The sequence below is a fragment of the Anopheles aquasalis genome, chromosome 2 (genome assembly GCF_943734665.1).
Source record: "Anopheles aquasalis chromosome 2, idAnoAquaMG_Q_19, whole genome shotgun sequence".
NCBI lineage: Eukaryota > Metazoa > Arthropoda > Insecta > Diptera > Culicidae > Anopheles > Anopheles aquasalis.
Genome location: NC_064877.1, coordinates 59,974,041 through 59,996,295, shown reverse-complemented (window position 1 = coordinate 59,996,295; position 22,255 = coordinate 59,974,041). Strand labels below are relative to the sequence as shown.

The window sequence follows — 22,255 nt, the reverse complement described above, 5'->3', positions numbered from 1 at the left end:
AAACGCGCATAAATCGCGTGTAAAGGCAACGTAAATCGTTTGTAAGGCGTTGCTGACGAGATATTATTGCAACAATTGTTTTAAATTTGTTGTAAATATTCGATACACTTTTAATACTAAAATAAAAATGTTAATTGTAGGTTTGGATATCTATTGAGAACCTAATATTTAAGGAATGCTAGTATTGCTGAGCAAGAGGATAAATACTCTTTTGCTGAGAAACTGACATACAAACTACCATCTATCAATCTCATTTCATGATTTTTGAGGAGTTGAATGACGCTCACAACTTTTCTAAATAATTTAGTAAAATATTCTCGCTTCTTTCATCGAACATCCAACCACTTATCCTAGCTACACCAACAACTAAAACAGCTCAAACCTTCCTCTAGAGTTGTAGACGTAGACCAATTTAAATTAATGTCCAAGGACAAAACATTTTTGCCGCTCAGTTGGATGATCACAGCTTGTGCTTTTATTAGCTTTTTTTTCCGCGATTCTATAGCAGACAGACTATGCGTTTGCATTATTGTGCAGAAGAAACATTCAATGTCAAGTGGCACCGTTACGCAAATGAACGCTGAAATGCAACTTCAAATATAGGACTTTATATAATAAAACATTTACAATAAAAACAAATCCACTTTGTCTTCTTCCTATCTCTACTCGCCAATTCAGTGCACTCTAAAGAAGCAACTGCAAGTTATCATCGTTCCGTAGAGTCACTTCCGGTTGGCTGTGTCTATAGTCGCTGTGTTGCCCTGAACACAAAGAAAGTGCATTGAATCAAATCCTTTGCCGCATCAGGGTGCAACATCAAGGAGAGAGATAACCAACGCAAGAGGTATCTCGTGTGGCTAGCCAGCTGCTGCACGCCATAACTTCCGTTCATGCAGCTCACCACACACCGAGAGAGAGAGAGCGTCGCCATATTGTCGAGCCGAACAGTCGAGTCGTGTTCTGCCGTGACCTAATTTCGTACCAAATTATTGCCCTGTCAAGGAGGAGATATAGAATGTGCACCACCGACCGAACCAACCAGAGACCGCAGGAGGAGCTCTCTTCGGGGGGATAGTGAGTGAGCAAGCGCTGGTCTGTTAGTTTATCGATTAGTTTTGTGTATAGCACGCAGCGAATATTAACATAGACCTTCCCGGGCTCGAGACTCCTTGTCTGGGTGCCAGCAGCGGCTTCCCGATGGAATCACATTTTCGATCAACTATTAAACCCGATCGTAAGCATCGTCGACTGTTCCGGCAAACAGGGCGTCCGGCGCCTCCTTTGCTACAGGCGACCGTAACAATAAACCACCCCCGGGGAGCTGTACTCTCCCCTCCTTCCTCCAGCGCACTGCACCGTTTCCTATCTATCACAGAGTTTTTGCTCCAGAAGCGCGCCTGCGCGAGGCAAAGCGCCCAGAATAGGACATGGTAGTGTGGTGTTGCTGGTTGCGAGTCCGTTTCTAGGGACCTCAACGATGGCACCGAGCCATCGGAACCGGCCAAATCGCATGTTCCCAATACGCAGACACACAAAGAGTATTGAACATCGCGCCGTTATCCGAGGACTGGCCAACACGGCAAGGAGCGGGAAGGAAGGGGGAAATGCATAGTATCCCCCTCTTCCCTCGCACTCAAAACTTTATCCCCACCAAAGGGGCAACGCCAGAAGTGAACGAAGTGAGTGAGTGTTCCTTTGTTTTCGGATCAGCCTGTGGCAGCAGAACGAGCATATTAGAAGAGACCTTGTTGTTGTCGTCGGCATCGTCGTCCGGTGCCAACTACTAACGATCCCGGGCGGGTTAAGCGGCGCTTCTAGTTCACTTCGCTCTAGTGCATCGCTCGCCGTACAGCGACAAGACTTGCTAGACAGAAAGTTCATGGTTGAAGTTCCTGGTTCAGGCGCCAACCGGACCCGACAAACATTAACATTACAGTAGGCCCAGTAGACAAGCGGAAACATGAGGTGTCCGGGCAGCAGCATGGCTTTCTCTGCATTTTAAAATAGTTTTCGAATAATGCTTCGTTAGTCCAACTACATGATTGACGTTAGGCGGATTGGGCAGTTCCTATTCTGCTCCCGACACGTTGTGTCCTTGTATTGCCAGCTAGTGTAAAGTTTAGTCAATCAGTCATTCAAAGGTTCTAGAACGCCATCCGGAACATAACGTCTGGGGAATTTGTCCACCGTACTTGTCATTCACAGACCACCAATCACTTATGATCGCGAAGTGAAAGAACTCCTCTGTAGTTATGGAAAAATGTCACTTCACTCGTCGAACTCATTAGATATCACTACTCATTAGATATCACACTCATTAGATGTCACTATGAACACGATGTTTGCATCATTTGCACTGGAGTAACGGATCATGGTTCCACCTACACCCACCCACCCACATACTACAGGTACAAACAATGCAGTCATCAAAATGACATTCCATCTGTTGGTGCTCCAGAGAGCGAGAAGCGAGTGTTTCCAGCCGAAACGCCATTACCATGATTGCTACAAACAACCGGTCGAGTCGATCAGTTCCACCAACCAAACCCTGCCCAGCAATCGATAGTAAGCTGTGGGTCGCGGGCATAAACACTGATATCACCATGGTCACCGTTGACCTAAACAATTGCTCCCTTGATCAGCGCACTGTGCTAGAGAGCGCGGCATAGAGTAACGGCAACATGGCGGCCGCGGCAACACCATCCCCCTTTTTCTATTTCTCGCACGCTGACTCACGGATTTTTTCACTGCCGGCCGCGTCACGGAACGTGCGACGCCATGTTGGTTTGTTCTATTCTGCTCACATCTCCCATCATAGAACGCGATGCGCCGTCGACTCTGAGGGGGGGGGGGGGGGGAGATGGGACGTCGTGCTACCGTCACGCTACTCACCCCCTTCACACCTCTTCCAACCATTCCGCAACCCACTCAAATACACATTCTGTCTCTCTCACCCGTTCGCATTGACTCACCTGGGGTCGTTCTATTTGCTTTCATCCCTCCAGCCACAACAACCACCCTCCTGCTGCTGGTACCTTCACGAAATACTGCTGATTTACCTTCACGAAAACCACGCCTATGAAAATCCAATGCGCGGTCTATCCGGCGCGAGGAGACGCAGACGAAGAGAAGAGTGTGGTTGTTCTCAAGGCCCTTTTTCTATTCGGCCCCTTCCTGCGCTGCTGTTGCTGCTGGCCATCTTCTGGGGTAGTAGAATCTCAGTTCACGGCGCTTGCCACCACCACTGTGACTTGCGTTCTCTTCTTGGCCTGATCGGTATTCCGTCGTCTTGACGATACCACAAACAGGGCGCTGCGGCCTTCAACGGGTATTCGCTTGCGGCCAACCCGAACGCGATGTGAGAGCACATTATGCGGAGTGGTGGAAGACAATACACCACCCAAATGGGAGGGAGTGGAAGGCAGTGGGCGCATCCGCGGTGTTACTAAATGCGTTCGAGCTCCTCTACCGCCAAGATCATCGCTCAGTTTGACCTTAGAGTAGTAGAATTCGTGGGAATTCGTACTAGGAACAGGAATAGGATTTGTGATCGAGTCGGCTCTCTGGTGCTGCTCGACCGAAGGGATTTGCCCTCAGAAGAAGGTCCTTCAGAGTATTTTTAATTCAACTCGATAGACAGACACGTGAAGGCCACAGGCACAAGGTTTTCTTATTTTTGAGATCTTCACTAGAGGGATGAACGCATTAAGTTCCATTTCCATCCGCATTAAGGTTTCCAAAGTTATCTAAAATCCGATAGTACTTTATCTACTATCATCATACTACTGTTAAGTATATCTGGAGAAAAAACAAGCCAATTCTGGACAGTTAACTCGTTGCCAGTTTCTTTTCCTCGATGGTTAACGATCGATATTTAAAATCGACAAAATGATGGCACCGTATCTCGGTCGCCTACAAGAAATCCCCGCAAAGCGACAGCAGAAGCATCGTTTTCAAAGGTTATCAGGTCGGGGGAGGGGGTTATACTTTCAAATTTGCATGCTCGTTGCATGCCAAGAGCATTAGCTTTCTAAATAGTGCTTCACGAAACTCGTTGTGAGGGTTGCGAGCGAAAACAAGCTTCACCTCCTTCTATACTGGATCCCATACCATGGCGCCACAATCATGGCCGCATTACGACCGGTGAAAGGATCGTTCGCAGCGCTAATCGGAGCCACCTCTCTCGCGATCGAACGGTTGCGGGGGCACACGGTACGGTGGCTCTAACCGCTGCCGATCACATCGACCATTGCTGCGCGTTGGCTGACGGGTTAATGAGGTGCCGTTCTTGGTTGGATTCAGTATTATCTTGGATCAGATCGGAACGTCTAGTACGGTGTCATCTTTTTTGTCTGGAAGGCAAGCAAAGCCCCTTGTTCTTTTGGTGGTTAACAAGCAATCAGGACGATAGCCAGCTGCTTAGTATTTTCCCGCGAAGCGCCATAATTTGCGCATTTAGATGTGCCCCGTGGCCATGTTTGCCGAGAAAGAGGTTGGATGCCTTCATTTCAAACCAGGGGTATTGGTTGTCGCTGGAGGGCTGGTGCAATTTGTAATTCGAAGATTACCCAGATGGTTTGTCTTACGATTGACTATGTTCCCTACAGTCGCATCGAGTAGTGCTTGTTTGTGGTGCTTTAGAAAGGATTGCCTCGCGATTTACAGGAAAATGGTTATTATGGTGGGCTTGTAAATGTCGCCACCAGACAGTCTCTCGCCATTTTGTAATCTCGTCGAGCAACGTGGGATAATAGCAGCCCGCACAAAGATTAAGGGACCGACACACCCCTCCTTTTACTGCAGACAAAGCAGCACATGTTGATCAGTGTACTCTAATCGCAGTATGAGCAACCGTCTCGCTGTATGGCACAGTTAATCAGACGAAATGCAACTCAATTAATTTGCAAAGTTGTTCGCAACTGGGCGTCGCCAACTCCTTCCATTCTCTCTCTCTCTCTCTGTCTCAATTAAATGCTTGTGATACTGCAATTATGCTGGTACATGTTGATGACGCTTATCAAACAACGAATAGCTAGCCAGCATCAAGAAGAAACCCCCTGTGGACACTACTCACGAATGGGTTGAAATTTGATCAGAGAAAACCTAGAGAAAATTTAAAAATGTCTAGAATAGCTTCTGGGATAGTTGCTTAAGTGGCTGAATGGTGATCGCGATCACGGTGGAACAGACGTTCGCTGAAGCAAATCTAGATCAAATGTGCCTTCGAGGATTTTTGCGCAACTAGCTGTAAGCAAACACCGCAAACAGCGACTGTTCTTGGCGTGCTACACAACGACATCGTCGGCATCGTACTACAATCGACATACCCCGTTAGGTGGCCTCATTATGGTCGACGATCGAAGACAAACAGTGTTTTTGCTCTAGTTTAGATTTCGACATTAATGTTTTCTCTTCATTTTGATTGATGTTGACATAATGGAAGCAATAAAAAAAATCGAGTATCGCAACCAGTAGCAACATTAAAGCTTTGCACCAATTATAAGAAGTAGCTTTTGTTTCACTACTTTTTTATGCAGCAAACAATAAAACCAAACATTTTGCCTAATCATGCATTGTGGTTTTGTTGCTGTAATAATGAAACTTTTTTTTCTCAATTATATGCTCTTCATTATTTCTTACCTTGTTTTGCCTATGTTTCGAATGTCCCTGCAACAGTCTTCACTGCATTCAACTTTGCGCAGCACGTTTATCACGAAGAGGGGATTGAGTTCCCAAACTGATACAGTTGCACAATGGGCGTTTCATAATCAGTACGTATCGTCTGATCGATCTGCTTACTGTTTATATGAATAAAAAGATTTACAAATGGCTTACTTTGACTAATAATTTTGATAAACAATTTTTTGCCCTTTACATCCACAACAATTGACCATTAAGAGTGCGAAGGAAAAACTACCAAGCACCACGCGAAGAGCAATCGTTACCGTGACTGGAGAAAGGCATGGCAGAGCTTGACGGGTTAACCCGCGAAAAGAGACAAAGGCGGAAAAGATGATACAAATAGATAGAAACCAAAGAAGGAAGTCGACCCAAGTTGAATAAAAGGAAGAGAAAAACAAGCGGAGACTGACTGAAAGACAGGAGAAAATGGCAGAAATAACGAACGGAGAATAGAAAGCAAGCGACCAAAGAAAGGAAGATAGAGGAGAAAGTACGACACAACGTCGTCGTCGCCGTCATACACATACAGACACTAGAGACGAGACGAAAACGCAAGATAGAGCAAAGATGAAGCATAGAGGAGTAGACGGTAAAGCAGGGGGCTGAGAAAGACCGGAAAGAAAGCGCGGTATCTTCGCATCTCACTCCTTCGCGTCTTCTCCTGTTCGATCCCGTTACAAAAAAAAAATCATGGTTGGTGTCATGATACTCGGCTATAGCCCTCCCTTTGGCCAGAGCACTACCCAAAAGGGTGCGGGCGCGTAAAGTGTGGAAAATGGTTTCCTTAAACAAGATGATGGTGTGAGATCGTGAAGCAGTTGGATTGTAACATTGTAAAGTGGTTTAAAATAGCCCCCGGAAATCAAATGTAGAGAGATTTATGGGAACTGTAACAAAATGGTCACTCCAGACCTGAAATAGCCAAAATGCCGTCGGTATTTGTTCTTTAATTCCATGTTGCAATGGGATCAAACATTATGTTGAAAATTAAAGGAAGAAAATGGATTGCCATGTCCAACTTTGACTGTTTGGAGTAAAATTTGTACTGATGGCCGATTTTGGATCATATAAAAAGTACATGGAACAGTCAATTCCCATGAAAAGAAAGGATAATTTCATTTGAAATTTCCGCTAAACAGCACACCAATCAGGAAAAAAAATCCTGGAATGGTTTTCAATTTGCTAATGTCACTGTCCCCATGAATCACCTAACGGATTCTGATCGGATCGGCGCGGATCGATCGTTTAACACCTTCTTTTTGATGTTCCTAACGCCCATGTAAAATCACAGAGATAAGAAAGAAGTCGTTGAGATCTCTTACTTCATTCTGTACGCTTCTACTAATAAAAAGAAACAAACAAAAAGGATTTCCAAAATTAGTACTTCTGATGAGGATCATCGTGGGGTTTTTATCTCACGCCAAGAAGTCCTTGAGTCAAAGTGACGTATACCTGGGACCCATAAAAAATGAAATCAACTTACTGCAATCCACGAAGGGACTCAAAATGAGATCATAGCGCACATTGGAAAAGACCTCTTTCGCAACCTAGTTCCTTGTTGCCGAAGCCTAAAATAAACTATCATTTCTTTTGCACAGAACAGGAACAGAAGAAACCAAAAAAGAGCTCGCAACGAGGCACTAACTGCACCAACAAAAAGTAAAGAACAAAACGGACCGCAAGATGCAAACGAAGGCAGCAACCTCAGAAGAACAAAGGAACACCGGGAGTGTCACGCAAAAAAAAACACGAAACGTGACCCATGTCCTCTCTACGTCTTTCGCACGCGCTTTTCACTACATTTTTTTTTTCGTGTTCTATCTCGCACAAAAAACACAAACCACGGCTACTCCACTACTCGAAGAGCACGGCGCACACTAGAGGCACGAAACACGCACGACTCCACGGCGGGGGGAGAAGGAATCACGCACGACACACCCGACACGCACAAACGCGCACCACGAGGATAACAAACGGAGGACGGACGGACGGTAACTGTGTGCAAACCGGCGCGAAACTAAACAAAAAAAAAACAGGAGCAAGAACAAACAAAAAAACTGCACGACGAAAACGGAAGCTCGCGGATGATGCAGAACGAAAAACAAATCATCGAGAAACGGCAAACAGAAAAAAAGCCAACGTGATCGCTCCTCTCGCTCAAAGGGACCCCTGACGGGCCGGAACGTTTGGGGACGGAACGTTGAATGGTGCGATGCCGCGACACGGCAACCGTCTCGAACGGAGCGAACGCACAGTGCACTACGACGACGATGAAACGGTGACGGTGGAAAGGCCAACGACAAATATGCGCGAGATGCAACTGCAACTGCAACGACGACGACGACGACGACGACCGTGTGTGGCCCGAGTGACTTTTTCCCCGAACTGCGTCGTCACCGAGCGCCGAACTTCCGACACAAACTCTCGTCCCTTGTCCTCTTCTGGCCGTCCTCACACACACGTTGCAAATCTGCAATGGCCAGGGGGACCGACACGGAACCGAGACCATGGAACGACACGGAGGGAGAAGCGGTCAAAGGTGTGGTTGTGCGAAAAAGAAAGGCAAGACGGAAGCAACCCTTTTTGGATCAAGCACCGCAGCGTGTATGTGTGCACGGATGCACTTTTTGCATTTTTGCTCCCGCTCCCTCGGCCACGATGACCTGTCCCCACCTCTGAGGCGGTGGCAAGGCAGTAAAGGGCAAGGGTTATAGTTGCATCTCTTTCCATTCGTCGCTTCGGCGTTCGGGTGTGTGCATGATGCACTCCCATTCCCGTGACGTCTACGCTCGCTTGCTGGCTGCAATTCCGCTGCACAAAGAACGGCCGAACGATGGTGGCCTTGTGGGTGGGGGTGGTGGTCTGATGGAGCAGCAGAATTATTGCATCGGCGCACACGGTCAAATCGCGTGGTGGCGCTGGAAACGAATCGACTGCACCACCACATGGGAAGGACTCCACCACCAACGAATTCGCAATTCGCTCTCTCTCTCTCTCTCTCTCTCTCTCTCTCTCTCTCTCTCGCTCGCTTGCGCAATGTAGACTGCACCGGGAAGTGCAATCCCGCACACTCGTTGCAGTTTGCCAACATCCTCCACCCCCATCCCAACCCACCCGTCGTTGGCCATCGTTGCGTTGCTAGTGTGCGTTTTAGGAGTTTGTTCCGCACTGCATCTCGCTTGCACTGTACTTCTCTCTCTCTTTCTCTATCTCTCTCTCGCTCACCGATCATAGCCTGCCTCGTTCGTGGCTGGCTTCGGTTCCGTTTGCTTCCGTTGCACCACCATGCAGCACCCGCGCAGTTGCATTTTTCCATACCGCTCGTTGCTGGTTGCTGGAGAGTTGCTGCATTCGCGACCACCATCACCACCACCACATAGGGCATAGGACGTTGCAAGCCGGCCCTGAGGGGAGGCTGGCGCGTGAGTATGACCCTAGACAACGTAAAATGCGCTAGCTGCATTCGGAGAGCTGCTCTTATCACCGCCACACTTGCGAAGAAGATTCCCTCCCCTAGCGGGGGTGCAATGAGAAGAAGACGATCTGCGGGCACTGATCTGTGAACCTACATACACATGCACTTCGCCGATTTGTGGAGTGGTGTGTGGAGTTTGCGCCGGTTCGGGGTTTATTCGATTAAAGAAAGCGTTTTGGGGGAGTTGGGGGATGACCGTGGATTGCACTTTTGAAGGATGTGTGTATTGGTGGACACGAACGCATTCGCGGGAAAGGAAGGTGGGGGCCGATCGTAGGCCGACGCGAATCCTCACGCGAGTGTTGGACCCTGTCACCCCTTTCCGCTAATTCCTTTATTGCCTTCCAGGAAGTAAACTGATGCGCCAGCGATGCCAGCCTTTGTCTGGGCTAGGTTCGTCCTGATGTACCTGATTGTTAAGAATAATTCAAAGTCACATTCTGCACTGAATCGTGATCTGCAGTCCGAGAATTGCATCTCGTGCTCGTCAACTGCAAGGCTTCTGCAGAGGATAAACGCTGGTATCATCCGAGAAACGTGGCTTGGTGTTAGTGTGGGAGGCTCACCTTCATCGACGCCAGGAGCAAAGAGTTAAGACCGGATCCAAACTATCCGTGCTCCCATCGAGAGAGAGATGAGCTGCAGTTGCATATCTCAAATGCACTTGCAAATACACACAGACACGCTCACCTACACGCTACACAAGGCTTGTGATGGGGGCTTGGCTCGATCATCGTGATGGGTAAAACTGCGTCTAAACGAACGGCGAATGCTGGAGAATTTCTCGACGAGAAAAAGAATTTAGCGAAGAGAATTTAGCTACAAAATGTATCGCTTTAAAGAGAATATAGCATCTCGGGGTTGCTTTAATGAAGTCCAGCTGCAACTGCATTGCAGTGCTTCGACATTGGTATTGTCCATTAGATCACTTGAACACGTTAATTACACTTTAAATGAAGTCCTTATCCGCGAACCTTATCCGTCTGAAACGCGACAATTTCGAGTGTGGCTTTTTCAACCACTAATTTAGTTTTTAAATAAAAGCGAATTGCAACGCTTTCCTGGGCGAGAAAGGTAAAGGATTGCACACAATTCAAACATAAATTTCATACAATTTGCCGTTGTGTTCAAGCTACTATGCAATGCCAAATGCGTTATGCGTTATCAGTCGCGTCTCATGCATCTCGCCCCTTTGAAGTGCGTTTTCCGAAGGATCCTTTCGAGCCAACCTGATCATATCCGGGGTTGGCGAACATCTGATAGCTCGCGAAAGAGAAAAAGAGTACCACTAGGTTCTGAATCCTGAATCGATCCAATCTTCTTTATTTAAAATCAGCGGTATTGCACAGCACGATCGAAACATCATCTGGCAAACCAGAAAGATTTGGGTTATCGCAAGGAATGTACGTAAGCAACTAACGCCGAGCGGTGATTGCGGTTGTAATCATGTGTTCTCGGCCGAACCATTCACTACAAGTTCCATGTAATCAGTATAAAAAGACCCTATGAATATCCCAGTAGCATCATTCTGATTTTGAACTCCAAAAGATTTGGTGTGTTAGAAAGTGCGCTCCTGAAATGAAACTGCGCATTGGATTAATCGTCGTTTGTGCTATTCTCGGCATTGCTGCAAGTGATGGTGCTCCTAGTGACGGCGAAGGGACAGTCAATCCGTCCTCGTGCAAAAATGTTTCATCGAGTGTATCTGGAACGTATCTGATCCGTTTGAAAAATGATAGCGAACCGTTTGAAGTGTATTGTGAACAGAAATCGTTTGGTGGTGGGTGGATTGTAATACAGTACCGTTACGACGGATCACTGGACTTCTACCGTGGCTGGAATGAGTACCGCGATGGTTTTGGTGATTTAAACAAAGAGTTCTGGTTGGGTCTTGAGAAGATCCACCAACTAACAACTAGCCGTAAGCACGAACTGATCGTCGAATTGAAAGAGTTTAATGGAACATACAGATATGCGCGGTATGGTGAATTCGGAATAGGAAGTGATAGTGAGAAATATGTATTGAAGAAAATAGACAATTATAGTGGCACTGCAGGCGATGGAATGTCCTATACTAAGTTTTCAAAGTTTTCGACCAAGGATCGGAATAATAATTGGTTTTACTTAGATTGTACAAAGGAACACGAAAGTGCATGGTGGTACTACGATTGCACTCAGGCGAATCTGAATGGGCGATACATGAATGCTGAGGATGAAAAGTCAATGTTTTTTTGGAGATTCAATTTCGATTATCAAGGGGTGAGTTATTCCCGCATGATGATTCGGGAGGTGGAATAGCGAATCTATTGGGATCAATAGTAGAGTGAATTAAACTATCAGCAATTCCAAGTCGAAAGCAAAAAGGAAAAAAAATGCGTTTTTCAAATAAATTCCATAAAGTTTTTCGAATTTAGCAAATAATTGCTTCCCACGGCTCAATCCTAAAATTTATCCGAAACAACATTCCAGATGTGAAGGTTAAGGAAAGAAACTCGGAAAGAACTCATGAATGGATGCACTCAGCATACCCTGACGAAAGAAAATGGTCGGAAAATGGTCAACTTCGAGAAGAGAAATTCTCAAAACTTTTGAGAATCTTTAACTCACTTCCTCCCAACTCTAGCGGCAGCATCATTTTGCGAGAATTTTTTCCATCTTGTACCGGACGTTTGCTGATTCCTCTTATTTTTCGACCAGTTGATAACGATTATCTTCTGACCCTGCGCATCGGTCTACACGATGACGGTATTCCATGTGGGTTTCTCGGCTTCGCAATCAGCAGCTGCTTCTATTTCTAAAATAACCGCCGAAACACCTGCTCGTGACACATCATTCCGTGCCTTTTTTTTCCTCGCTTCAAGAGGATCGAAAAAGTTGAGTTCATTCGAAGGTCCTCGAGATGATAAAAAGATGGAATAGGCGAAGGATGAGATGGTGTTACAAGCAAAATAAATGGAGCAAAACTAGTGGCCCCATTCATGGCTGCCCGTTTATCAGTAGCCACGATCCAATATACGAGGACGCGGAGCACTTTTTACAATGTTATTGACGAAAATTATTGACTGTTTGAATGACTTGCGAATAGAATCGTTCTCAATCCAAGAGTTTTAGCAGTTCATTAATTTTCTGGAGCTTCAATTAATTCATACCATCCTTAAATAAAGATTATTTCGTTGAGCCGTTTATAAGAAACAGAGGTAACTGATACCAATACCAGAAAGGAATGGTAACGATTAAAAATGAGAAAGCAGTTTATTACTTATGCGAACGGATAAAAAGAGGAAGTGCTTTTAATCCGTTGAAATACAACAGCTCAAAAAAGTCTTCTTACAGTATCAACTCTTCTAGAATCACGAAACAATTAATACAGTTCAATCTGGTATTCTGTTCGAAATGTGTTCAAAGACGTAATAGAACAACATTATCGCATGCATAAAGACTGAGCAAGGTAATGAGAATTTTTTATTGACCACATGTTCAACTTACCAGCCGATGTTTCTGCAGCAAAGAATGGGATTTACGGTGGACAAAAGAAGCTGCTTATCACCCAAAATAGGGGTCTCACAGACCATAACATCCTGTAGCAAACCAAAAAGGTATGGGTTATCGCGGTGATTGCGGTTGTAATCATGTGTTCTCGACCTAACCATTCGCTACAAGTTCCATGAAATCAGTATAAAAAGACCCTATGAATATCCCCGTAGCATCATTCTGATTTTGAACTCCAGATGACTTGGTGTGTTAGAAAGTGCGCTCCTGAAATGAAGCTGCGCATTGGATTAATCGTCGTTTGTGCTATTCTCGGCATTGCTGCAAGTGATGGTGCTCCTAGTGACGGCGAAGGGACAGTCAATCCGTCCTCGTGCAAAAATGTTTCATCGAGTGTATCTGGAACGTATCTGATCCGTTTGAAAAATGATAGCGAACCGTTTGAAGTGTATTGTGAACAGAAATCGTTTGGTGGTGGGTGGATTGTAATACAGTACCGTTACGACGGATCACTGGACTTCTACCGTGGCTGGAATGAGTACCGCGATGGTTTTGGTGATTTAAACAAAGAGTTCTGGTTGGGTCTTGAGAAGATCCACCAACTAACAACTAGCCGTAAGCACGAACTGATCGTCGAATTGAAAGAGTTTAATGGAACATACAGATATGCGCGGTATGGTGACTTCGGAATAGGAAGTGAAAGTGAGAAATACGTCTTGAAGAAAATAGACAATTATAGTGGCACTGCAGGAGATCGAATGTCCTATACACAGCATTCAAAGTTCTCAACCAAAGATCAGGACAACAATGGTTACTCTATAGATTGTACAGTGGAACGTGAAGGTGCATGGTGGTACGACGATTGTAGCCAAGCGAATTTGAACGGACGATACATGAACGCTGAGGATCGAAAATCGATGTATTGGTGGAGATTCCGTTACGATAATCAAGGGATGAGTTATTCCCGTATGATGATCCGAGAGGTGGAATAGCGAATCTATTGCGATCAATAGCAGAGTGAATTGAATTGATAACAATCCCAAGTCGAAACAAAATATAATAAAAATGCATTTTTTCAAATAAATTCCATAAAGTTTTTCGAATTTAGCAAATAATTGCTTCCCACGGTTCAATCCTAAAATTTATCCGAAACACCATTCCAGATGTGAAGGTTAAGGAAAGAAACTCGGAAAGAACTCAATGAATGGATGCACTCGGCATACGTTGACGAAAGAAAATGGTCAGATCTCTTTTCTCAGCCCGATGATAACGATTACCTCCTGACCCTCATGTATTCCTTGTGGCTTCCTCAGCCTCGGTATCAGCAGCAGCTTCCACTTCTCCTACCATTGCCACTGAAACGCTTCCTCGTGATGTATCATCCTACGTTGTTTACCTCGCTTCAAGAGAATCGAAAATGTTGAGTCCATTCGAAGGCATACGTATGTAGATGTGAGTTTTCTTGCTCATCAAGTCGGATTGAAACCTATTCCATAATGCGATGGTCCATGTGGTTCCTTCAAAAGCAGTAGGATGTACTGTGATAATAGTGTTCGCCTGCCTCCGAGATGAGGCAAGGTAATGGAATTGGCGCTCGAGAAATATAAAATAACGTTTGGAAAATGTTCAAGTCTTTCGTCTTTACGTCTTTCACTTGCTTATAGGATGTTTAGTCCAAAGTTTATTTAGATACTCAACGAATTTGTATTTTCCACCGGCAACCCGTCTCGAGACAGCCCATTTTCACGGCATTCAAATCACCAGCGACGAACACAAGCATCGAGCATCGAGAAAGGCAGAATTAGCGAGAGCCTTTGCAGCATCCAATACGGCCGTCGGAATGCCTGGAATGAGCATTGGATTGCTGGTACCTTATCAATCAGTCGGTATTTTAATCGAACCGTTCTCAAGTCATGAGTTAGTTTTAGGCTTATTCATTATTTCAGCACATTTGTGAACAATCACTCGACTTATACGTTCCTCAAATAAAAACTTATAAGCAAAATTAATGTAGTTGAAGCCACAATCTCACAACCTAATCACAAATGCAGATAATCTAAACACAGTAATATGAATGCCCCATGGACTCAGCTCATGTATGTTTTGTCTAACAAGAGTAATGTTTGGTCTATGTTTGGACCTGATATGCTTCCAACAAAAAAACTAGATTTGCAGTGGAAGGAGGTGCTTATCAGTCAAATAGCCGGCTCACACAACTGCCGAAAATTCTCCAGCAAAGCAGCACGCCGTGGGTTATCAACCAAAACGTACGCAAGCAGCCAACGCAGCACTGAGATTACGGTTTTAATCTTGTGGATTGAGTCTTTCGTGAAAAGAATTTCCCAAAGAGTGGATAGAGTTAGCAGAAAAAACTCATCCTGTTTGTACAGCCTAGAAGACTACTATCGTCTGGTCCATTCGTTTGATCGTTCAATCCTTTTCTTTCTCGATCGGTTGTCGATCAGTTCGATGAGCGCGGAATCGAGAGGGATCGCTTGATTTAAAGTGAGAAGATCTGGTAGAGTCATGTTCGTTGGCTCAATCTTGGATGTCTGGTAGCAACATAGGACCGTTTTTAGCGCGAGCTCAATCGTTTCATTACGTGTGTATAATAAGAGTAAAACGTCTCGACTTTCCTTGTTCGAGATTGCACACTAAAGAGAGGCAGTGCCAAGGCAGTTGCCCTAAGAAACAACCATCTAAAATGATTTCTTTGAAATGATGATCCAAACCACCTAATTCATCGTTCTTAATCGCAAGTTTCCCTCCCAAATCATGCTCGTGGATCTTTCCCCATATTCATAGACAAAAAAAGCAGCAACATGCACTAAAATAAAAAGTGATCTATTAATTCTTGAAGTGACAATTAACGCTCTTCATTGAATTGTTTCATATCGATATAACATGGATTAGAGAAGGCGTTGTGCATATTGACGAACAGCTCCGCGTGTCTACTGTGCTTCTTTTTACGAATTCCAGCAGATGTGTTACTGAGGGAATCCTGGGCCGGTTGCAATTCCTCAGCGTTGAAACTCATCTGTTTTAAGTCGTCTCCACTGTTGCTACTACCATCTGCATCCACTTTGGATTCACGATCGTCGTTTGTTGTGCTTTGATCGATGTCGGAAGCTGTAGTGATAGAAAAGATAATTTATCGTGTGATTGGTAATCAATAGAAGGATTCAAAGGATGCTTACATGGATATACAGAAGGTACTTTTGAAACATTCACATAACCTTTGGTTGAGGAAGGTAGTACATACGACGAGAATGCACTGTTATCTTTATTGTTTGCCGCGTTCAATGCTACATACGGCTCGTTCAGTTTCAATAAGCGCTACAAAGATATGAAGTTAAAAACCAACGAAAAAAACAGCCATTTTAACGAATTACTTACATCTAGCACCTCCTCGGGCATCATTGCATTGAATCGGCGCCTGAGATCTGTAAACGAGGGTCGAGCAGTTGGATCTTCTGCCCAGCAATTTAGCATAATATCGTAGATATCTCGATTGGCGAATTGGGGTTTTTGCATCCTGTATCCTTCTTGTAACATATTGTATAGCTCGAGATTGGCGTCCAGCCCTGGGTATGGCATCTTACCGAGAGAAAACAGCTCCCATAACACTATGCCGTATGCCCACACATCCGACTGGGTGTTAAAAATATTATCCGTGATGCATTCTATTGCCAGCCATTTGAATGGCAGCAAAGCTTCGCCATTTTTCTTGTAAACGTTGTGTCGATAAATAGTTCGTGCCAGTCCAAAATCGCAAATCTTTACTACATTATCATCACATAATAGAATGTTCCGAGCAGCCAGATCACCGTGCATAACTTTTTGCGATGCCAAGTACTCCATCCCGCTTGCTACTTGTGCAGCCCATATGATGAGATCAGCTGTATTTAATGATCTTAAAGGAGCAACCGATTCGTTCGCGAGATGGCTAGACGGTTTTAAGGGTTCTTCTGAGTCAAAGGACAAACGATCTTGAGCTGTAAGTTATGTGAGCATTTAATGTTAGAAGCGAATATATCGGAACAAAACCTCGAAATTAGAAAACTCACTCTCAGTAGATGCATTGTGGGCTTTTTTATCATTCTTGTCGGCATCGTTGATTTGGGAATAATATACATATCTTTTGTTACTAGTTGACTGTAGGCCACATTGTGCAGGGTGATTTAGATTGTCGGTAGAAAACGATAAACTCACGTATTTCAAACCATGACTTCGTTGTGCCGATTATAGTTGATGAAATGAAAGAAGTGATTTGAACATTCATAAAAATGAAAAGTATTTTGAGCCACATTGCATTTTTTTTAAATAACTAATCAGCCTGTTTGATGACGGATTTACTTACACGTTGTATTGATAAACACGATCGGTTCTGTTCGATTGTAATACCTCATCCGATTGGTGACTTATCTGATCCATGAATCGTCCTCGATGTTTTTGTAGGTAATCCTGCAAATTTCCGAAAGCACAATACTCGACGATAACCATTAACTCATCTGAAACGAGGTGTACGACGCAGACAGATGAATAAACGAGAACACCTGGTTGTTAGTTAAACTTACGATTCGAAATGTGTTGAGTTACTGCTCCAAGTAGATTCACCACGTTCAGGTGCCGACCTAGATGTGTTAATATCTTGAGCTCCGCCAATAGGGCGCGCATAGAATCGTCATCGTGTTTATCCTTTACAATTTTGACGGCAACTATCGTTGTCTCTTCGTTTACCTTAATACCAGTGGCGATTGCCATCATCACTACACCAAAAGCACCGGTCCCGAGTTGTGTGAGAAGTTTCAGTCGCTCCAGTGCGAATTCATACTGCGATTTATATGAAAATGGAAGTTTGGTCTCTTCATTCTGTGGCAAGATGGGGTTATAATATGCAAAAATGTCATCTTCTAATTTTGATAATTGCTTTTTCTTCTTGTAGAAGAAATACAGAGATGTCAACCCTATTGGAATTGCTATTAGCAGTAGAAGAGACATCATCACATATACTATCGGCTGATTCCACTTGCTAACTAAAATGTTTGGAAAAACGTTATCAAAAAGTTCATACTACTTAACTAACCAGTTACTTACTTGGTACGGTAACGTCCTTGAATAACATAATATTTCCTTGTTTATTTGCTGCAATGCATTTATATAACCCCGAGTGCATTGGATTCGCATTTTCAATTGTGATTGAAGATATATTTTCTGGGCTGCTCATATTGTATTCGAAAGGCTTTCCATCTTTGAACCACGTTATCTTTGGTTCAGGAGTTCCACCAACATCACACTCGAGTTTAATGGGCTTCAGTGCATCAACGATTAGAGTTTGATTGATATCGCCTGAACGCAAATGAGGAGCGACTGCATGTATCACTTCCATGTGAATGAACGTTGACTCTTCTGGTCTTCTGTTCCTCCTGTATGTCACATTACAGAATATTTCTCCCGTATGATTTAGGCCAACATTCCACAGAGTGAGTTGGATTTTGTGCATTTTTGAATCGTTTTGTATCACAGTTCCTGGGAGCTTCTTTCCATTGCGCTCGAATGTCACGTCAACGGTGTCTACGAAAATCATAACCGAGCAGACGATGGTTACGTTATCTCCAACAGTAATTACACCTTTGGGGTTAACAATTTCCAGCGTCATAAATTCGGAAATATTTTCTATCAATAAATAGGCTTGCGTCATTGCATTTCCTACGGAATTGTTAGCCTTGCAGTACACGACTCCAGGTTCAAGAGCATATATTGTGTATAGCGATACTACCCAGACGTATCCTCCGGTCTCTGTTCCTGCCTGTTGATGAAGATTCAGATTCTTTTTAGTTCGTTTGCAGATGATTTAAGCACGATTTATGTTTCACGATGTATGATAAACTATTTTCTTCTGACACGCGCGCTACCTACTTGCCACACAGCTTCTGTATTATTCAAAGTCGAACAGTTGGCCCTGGGTACTTCCTTACACGGCTGGAACATGAAGCTAATTGTTGACATCGGATAAGCCTCAGCCGAACACTGTAAAGTAACTATATCTCCTTCGGCTGCTTTTCTATTATCCATAGTTAAAGTAGGCTTATCTGAAACGCAATTTATGGGAATAGAACATCAGTATGGAAAAGAGACGTATTCCATGTTAAAATGCACTTCACTTGCCATGAACGAAAACGGACATGTTGTATATCGCTTTCGCGGTACCTGCTTGAACAACAAGTGTGTAAATGTCTGTATTGTACGACTTCGGTTGATGGATCCTCAGTTTGATATAATCATCAGTTTTTTCTTGTTTAAACACGGCTCCGTTCTCCATGTCTATTAGGCCATCGTAGTCCTTGAACCACTCATAGGTTATGTTGGAGGGATAGGATTTATAATGGATAATAATTTCAATCGGCGTTGTTTCTCCATTGCTGTTTATCCATCGATTGATGGACGTTCGGTTGTGTGCTGTACTCAGTTCAACAAAATCGTTAGCCGATTCACGAACATGCAACTTAAAATTGTGATAGTAGGTATTATTTTCACTATCAATCACTTCACACCGATAGGTTCTTTTGTGCTCGATCGTAGCATTTTCGATTATGAGGTCACGAGTGACGAGTGAAGACTCTAAAGTGGGTCTAAATATTTTACCTATAGAGATTGTATTGTCCTGGAATGACACAAAACGCACAATTGGCGTGACAAGAATGATGATTACACGATCTACTAAAATATAAGATAATAACTTACTATCTCAGCAAGCTGATGGTTTGGAAGCGTTTTCCACCATACTTGAATATTTTTACCATACCCCACGAAAATGCAGTTCAGACGAATGGTTCTCCCAATTGGTACTTGATTCCCAACATTGCTTATGATGATAGGTTTTTTTAATGTTCCTATCAATGCTAGAAAAAAGCAAGTATTTTACGGAAAACAAGCAGCCGATTACGTTTTTGTAACTAACGTGTTATGTATTGAAGCTATGATTGTCTATTACAGATTCAGGCCATATCGAATTGAAAAAGATAATGCTAATAATGCTACGAGAGATCGAAAATTCACTAAGGTACAATAGAACAAATTCAACAGCGTTGTTTGTAAGACTTTAGACGGTTTGGGTTGTAGCATCAATATTGAGTTTGTACCAGTGAATGCCCTGCAAGTAATTTACAAGATCTCAATTCGATTATTCTTTTTTCTGACAAAAAAGCTCTTCGATTAGTCGATTGTGTAGCAAACAGTAATAAAAATTTATAACAAATAGTTGGGTCACTGGATCAACAAAATAATCAACAGTTTACCTCCACTGTATTCCAGGGGAAGAATAGGAGCAAATTTGGTGTCATTGACTTTACAATAATAATCTTCTGAACGAATATAGGTTGTTTCCGAAATTACAAACCCTTTTGTTGGATCTGAAGTCGCTCTACAGGTCTGAAGATGATAGAAAAAAATAAATTCCTTTTAATCAGTGCATATCAGTTTTAGCAATGTTTTATCGCAGAAGGATAGAACATATTTCCAATATTTTGAAAAGCTTACTTTGTACGAATGGTCACACAATTCCACCTCTACATCCGGATGCGAAGGTTTGCAGAGAATAACCATTTTTTGGTTTTTATAGTAATACTTAATCTGACGCGGTACCACGATTTGATGAGGATCTTTTACATAAACATAGATGCTGCTGGCTACGTTTTCAGCAATCATCTCATCTAGATCTTCATGTTGCTTCTCGGAGTGTACACAGTAGTACTGGCCAACCATCAATGCAGTTGCGTTTGTTATGGTAAGAATGCTACCATAAGGCTTTTTGATATCGGTTGTGTTGTGAAATGAAATATTGATGACTGGAAGCTCCTGTGAATATCGTCGATTGCACATGGTAACTGCACTTCAAGATGACAGATTTCCAAAGACAATATAACTTACCCACGAATACGCGTCATCAAAAGGCTTCCATACGATTGGGTTATTACAGATACACATAACATTCCATATTTCTCCAAACCCAAGCACTACCTCGTCAGCTGGCCATTCGATTAGGGGTAAGTCAACTGCAGCATCTCCATTATCGCTCATCGGGGGAAGTTTACTATTTTCAGCTTGTTTTTCATATGACGCAAAATATTTACCAAAATATTATCTCAAATTTTCGAGCACATCATATTTACTCACCCTTTACTGATCCCAACTGATTAAACACAACAGTAAGAAAGTTTACGGTTCTTTTCATTCTGATACCGCCGATATGCATAAAGCTTCAAGATATCTTTCATATATCCACGGATAATAGGCACATGCACAATGTTATTTCAAAAAGCCAGTTTTACTACGAAATATACAGTTTTACTTTGAAACATTCGGATCAATAACTGAGAATATGCTCTCAGTGTCGTATATATTCTAGAAAACTTGTTGAACTTGAATCTTTTCTGTCAAACGCTTGAAACTGGACTGAATTCGATTTGAAGCGAAGGGCATTGCATAGTGTTTCGAAGTTCTTGTAGCAAATGTGTCTGCAATCTGTTTCAATTATTCATTGTTCTGTGGGTGTTACTCTTTGATACCCGAGTGTTTCTGCTTGCGCACTTCTTGACGATATGCCAGTGTTCAATCCAATCTGCACTATTTTTGTCGTCTGCAGATTATGCGTCTGCGTTGCACAGATGGAGTGGCTTATCATCATTAGCTGATTTGCTTCGAAGAAACATGGCCATATAGGTTATTAGCTTGAAATATATGAGTATTTGTGTAGCTCTGTCGCATGTTACTCATCGTTTATTGCAGAAGAATAAATGGTTCGTACCGAAATACTGAAATCAAACCATGTACTTAGCATATACTGCTAACAGTAAAGAAGAACGACACATCGGCAGTCAAAGGGGACCTGCAGCTTCCAAAGTAACACGGCAGCTTCTAAACTAATAGCAGTTTCACAAATTTACGTCTCAGATTTACCAGTGTTGACCACAACGCATATAAACACTTAGAATATGAATGAAATTGAGAAAATATTTTATCATTTCATTTGTTCTTCTGAAGCATCACTACAAAAGAGAGCGCTGTTTATTTGGAAATGGAACAAATAATGGGGTTCGAATTATCACCTTAGGATATTCTTTGATTGTCACTGTTGTTGGAGTATGAAAAAACGTTGTGGTACTCTAACTCGTTACACTGAACCTGTGCTTTGTTGATTGGCTCTGCGTCGTTGCTTCTCGGCAAGAAGGCCAAGACAGAGGGCACTAATCGGAAAGACCAAGCGGGAAGGAGTAGCTAGTAGCCCTACGAGCTAGAGCAGGGCTATACTGTCTCGTAATCGCCAAACACAACGCCGTGCAACTTAGTGTAATAGCAAAACATTAGAAAAAGGTACCAGGTCCCTTGGTTTACCTGAAAAGAGTTGTGTGAAGCGGGGTGACTGGTTCAGAGTAGAATTGAATAAAATCCATTATGAATTCAGGAATCCAAACAGCTCCCATCTAAAGAAAACGGCAGGAATTGTGGTTCTTTAGAAAAAAAATTACTTGGTAAATTTTAAATAAAATAAAAGTGTAACATTAACTATCCTCAAAACATCGTCACGATACTGCTTTCAATTTATTCAGG

The 22,255-nt window shown here is 43.3% G+C and overlaps 3 protein-coding genes across 3 annotated transcripts; 2 read left to right on the top strand and 1 right to left on the bottom strand.

The window, feature by feature from the left end:
• The first annotated feature begins 10,735 nt into the window (after positions 1-10,735).
• Positions 10,736-11,455, top strand: LOC126576196 (ficolin-1-like). Its single transcript, XM_050237371.1, has one exon. The coding sequence runs from the start codon at positions 10,736-10,738 to the stop codon at positions 11,453-11,455; it is 720 nt and encodes a 239-aa protein (XP_050093328.1).
• A 1,463-nt stretch (positions 11,456-12,918) lies between these two features.
• Positions 12,919-13,638, top strand: LOC126569371 (fibrinogen-like protein A). The gene has a single exon (XM_050226411.1). It carries the CDS (start codon positions 12,919-12,921, stop codon positions 13,636-13,638), a length of 720 nt encoding a protein of 239 aa, XP_050082368.1.
• A 1,874-nt stretch (positions 13,639-15,512) lies between these two features.
• LOC126576187 (vascular endothelial growth factor receptor kdr-like) lies at positions 15,513-20,879 on the bottom strand. The gene is given in 13 exon segments (XM_050237359.1): positions 15,513-15,775; positions 15,844-15,982; positions 16,043-16,874; positions 17,007-17,157; positions 17,224-17,682; positions 17,744-18,451; positions 18,553-18,738; positions 18,815-19,310; positions 19,391-19,539; positions 19,945-20,077; positions 20,186-20,503; positions 20,576-20,748; positions 20,822-20,879. Coding segments are annotated over 13 exon segments (4,065 nt in total).
• Between the last annotated feature and the right edge of the window lie 1,376 nt (positions 20,880-22,255).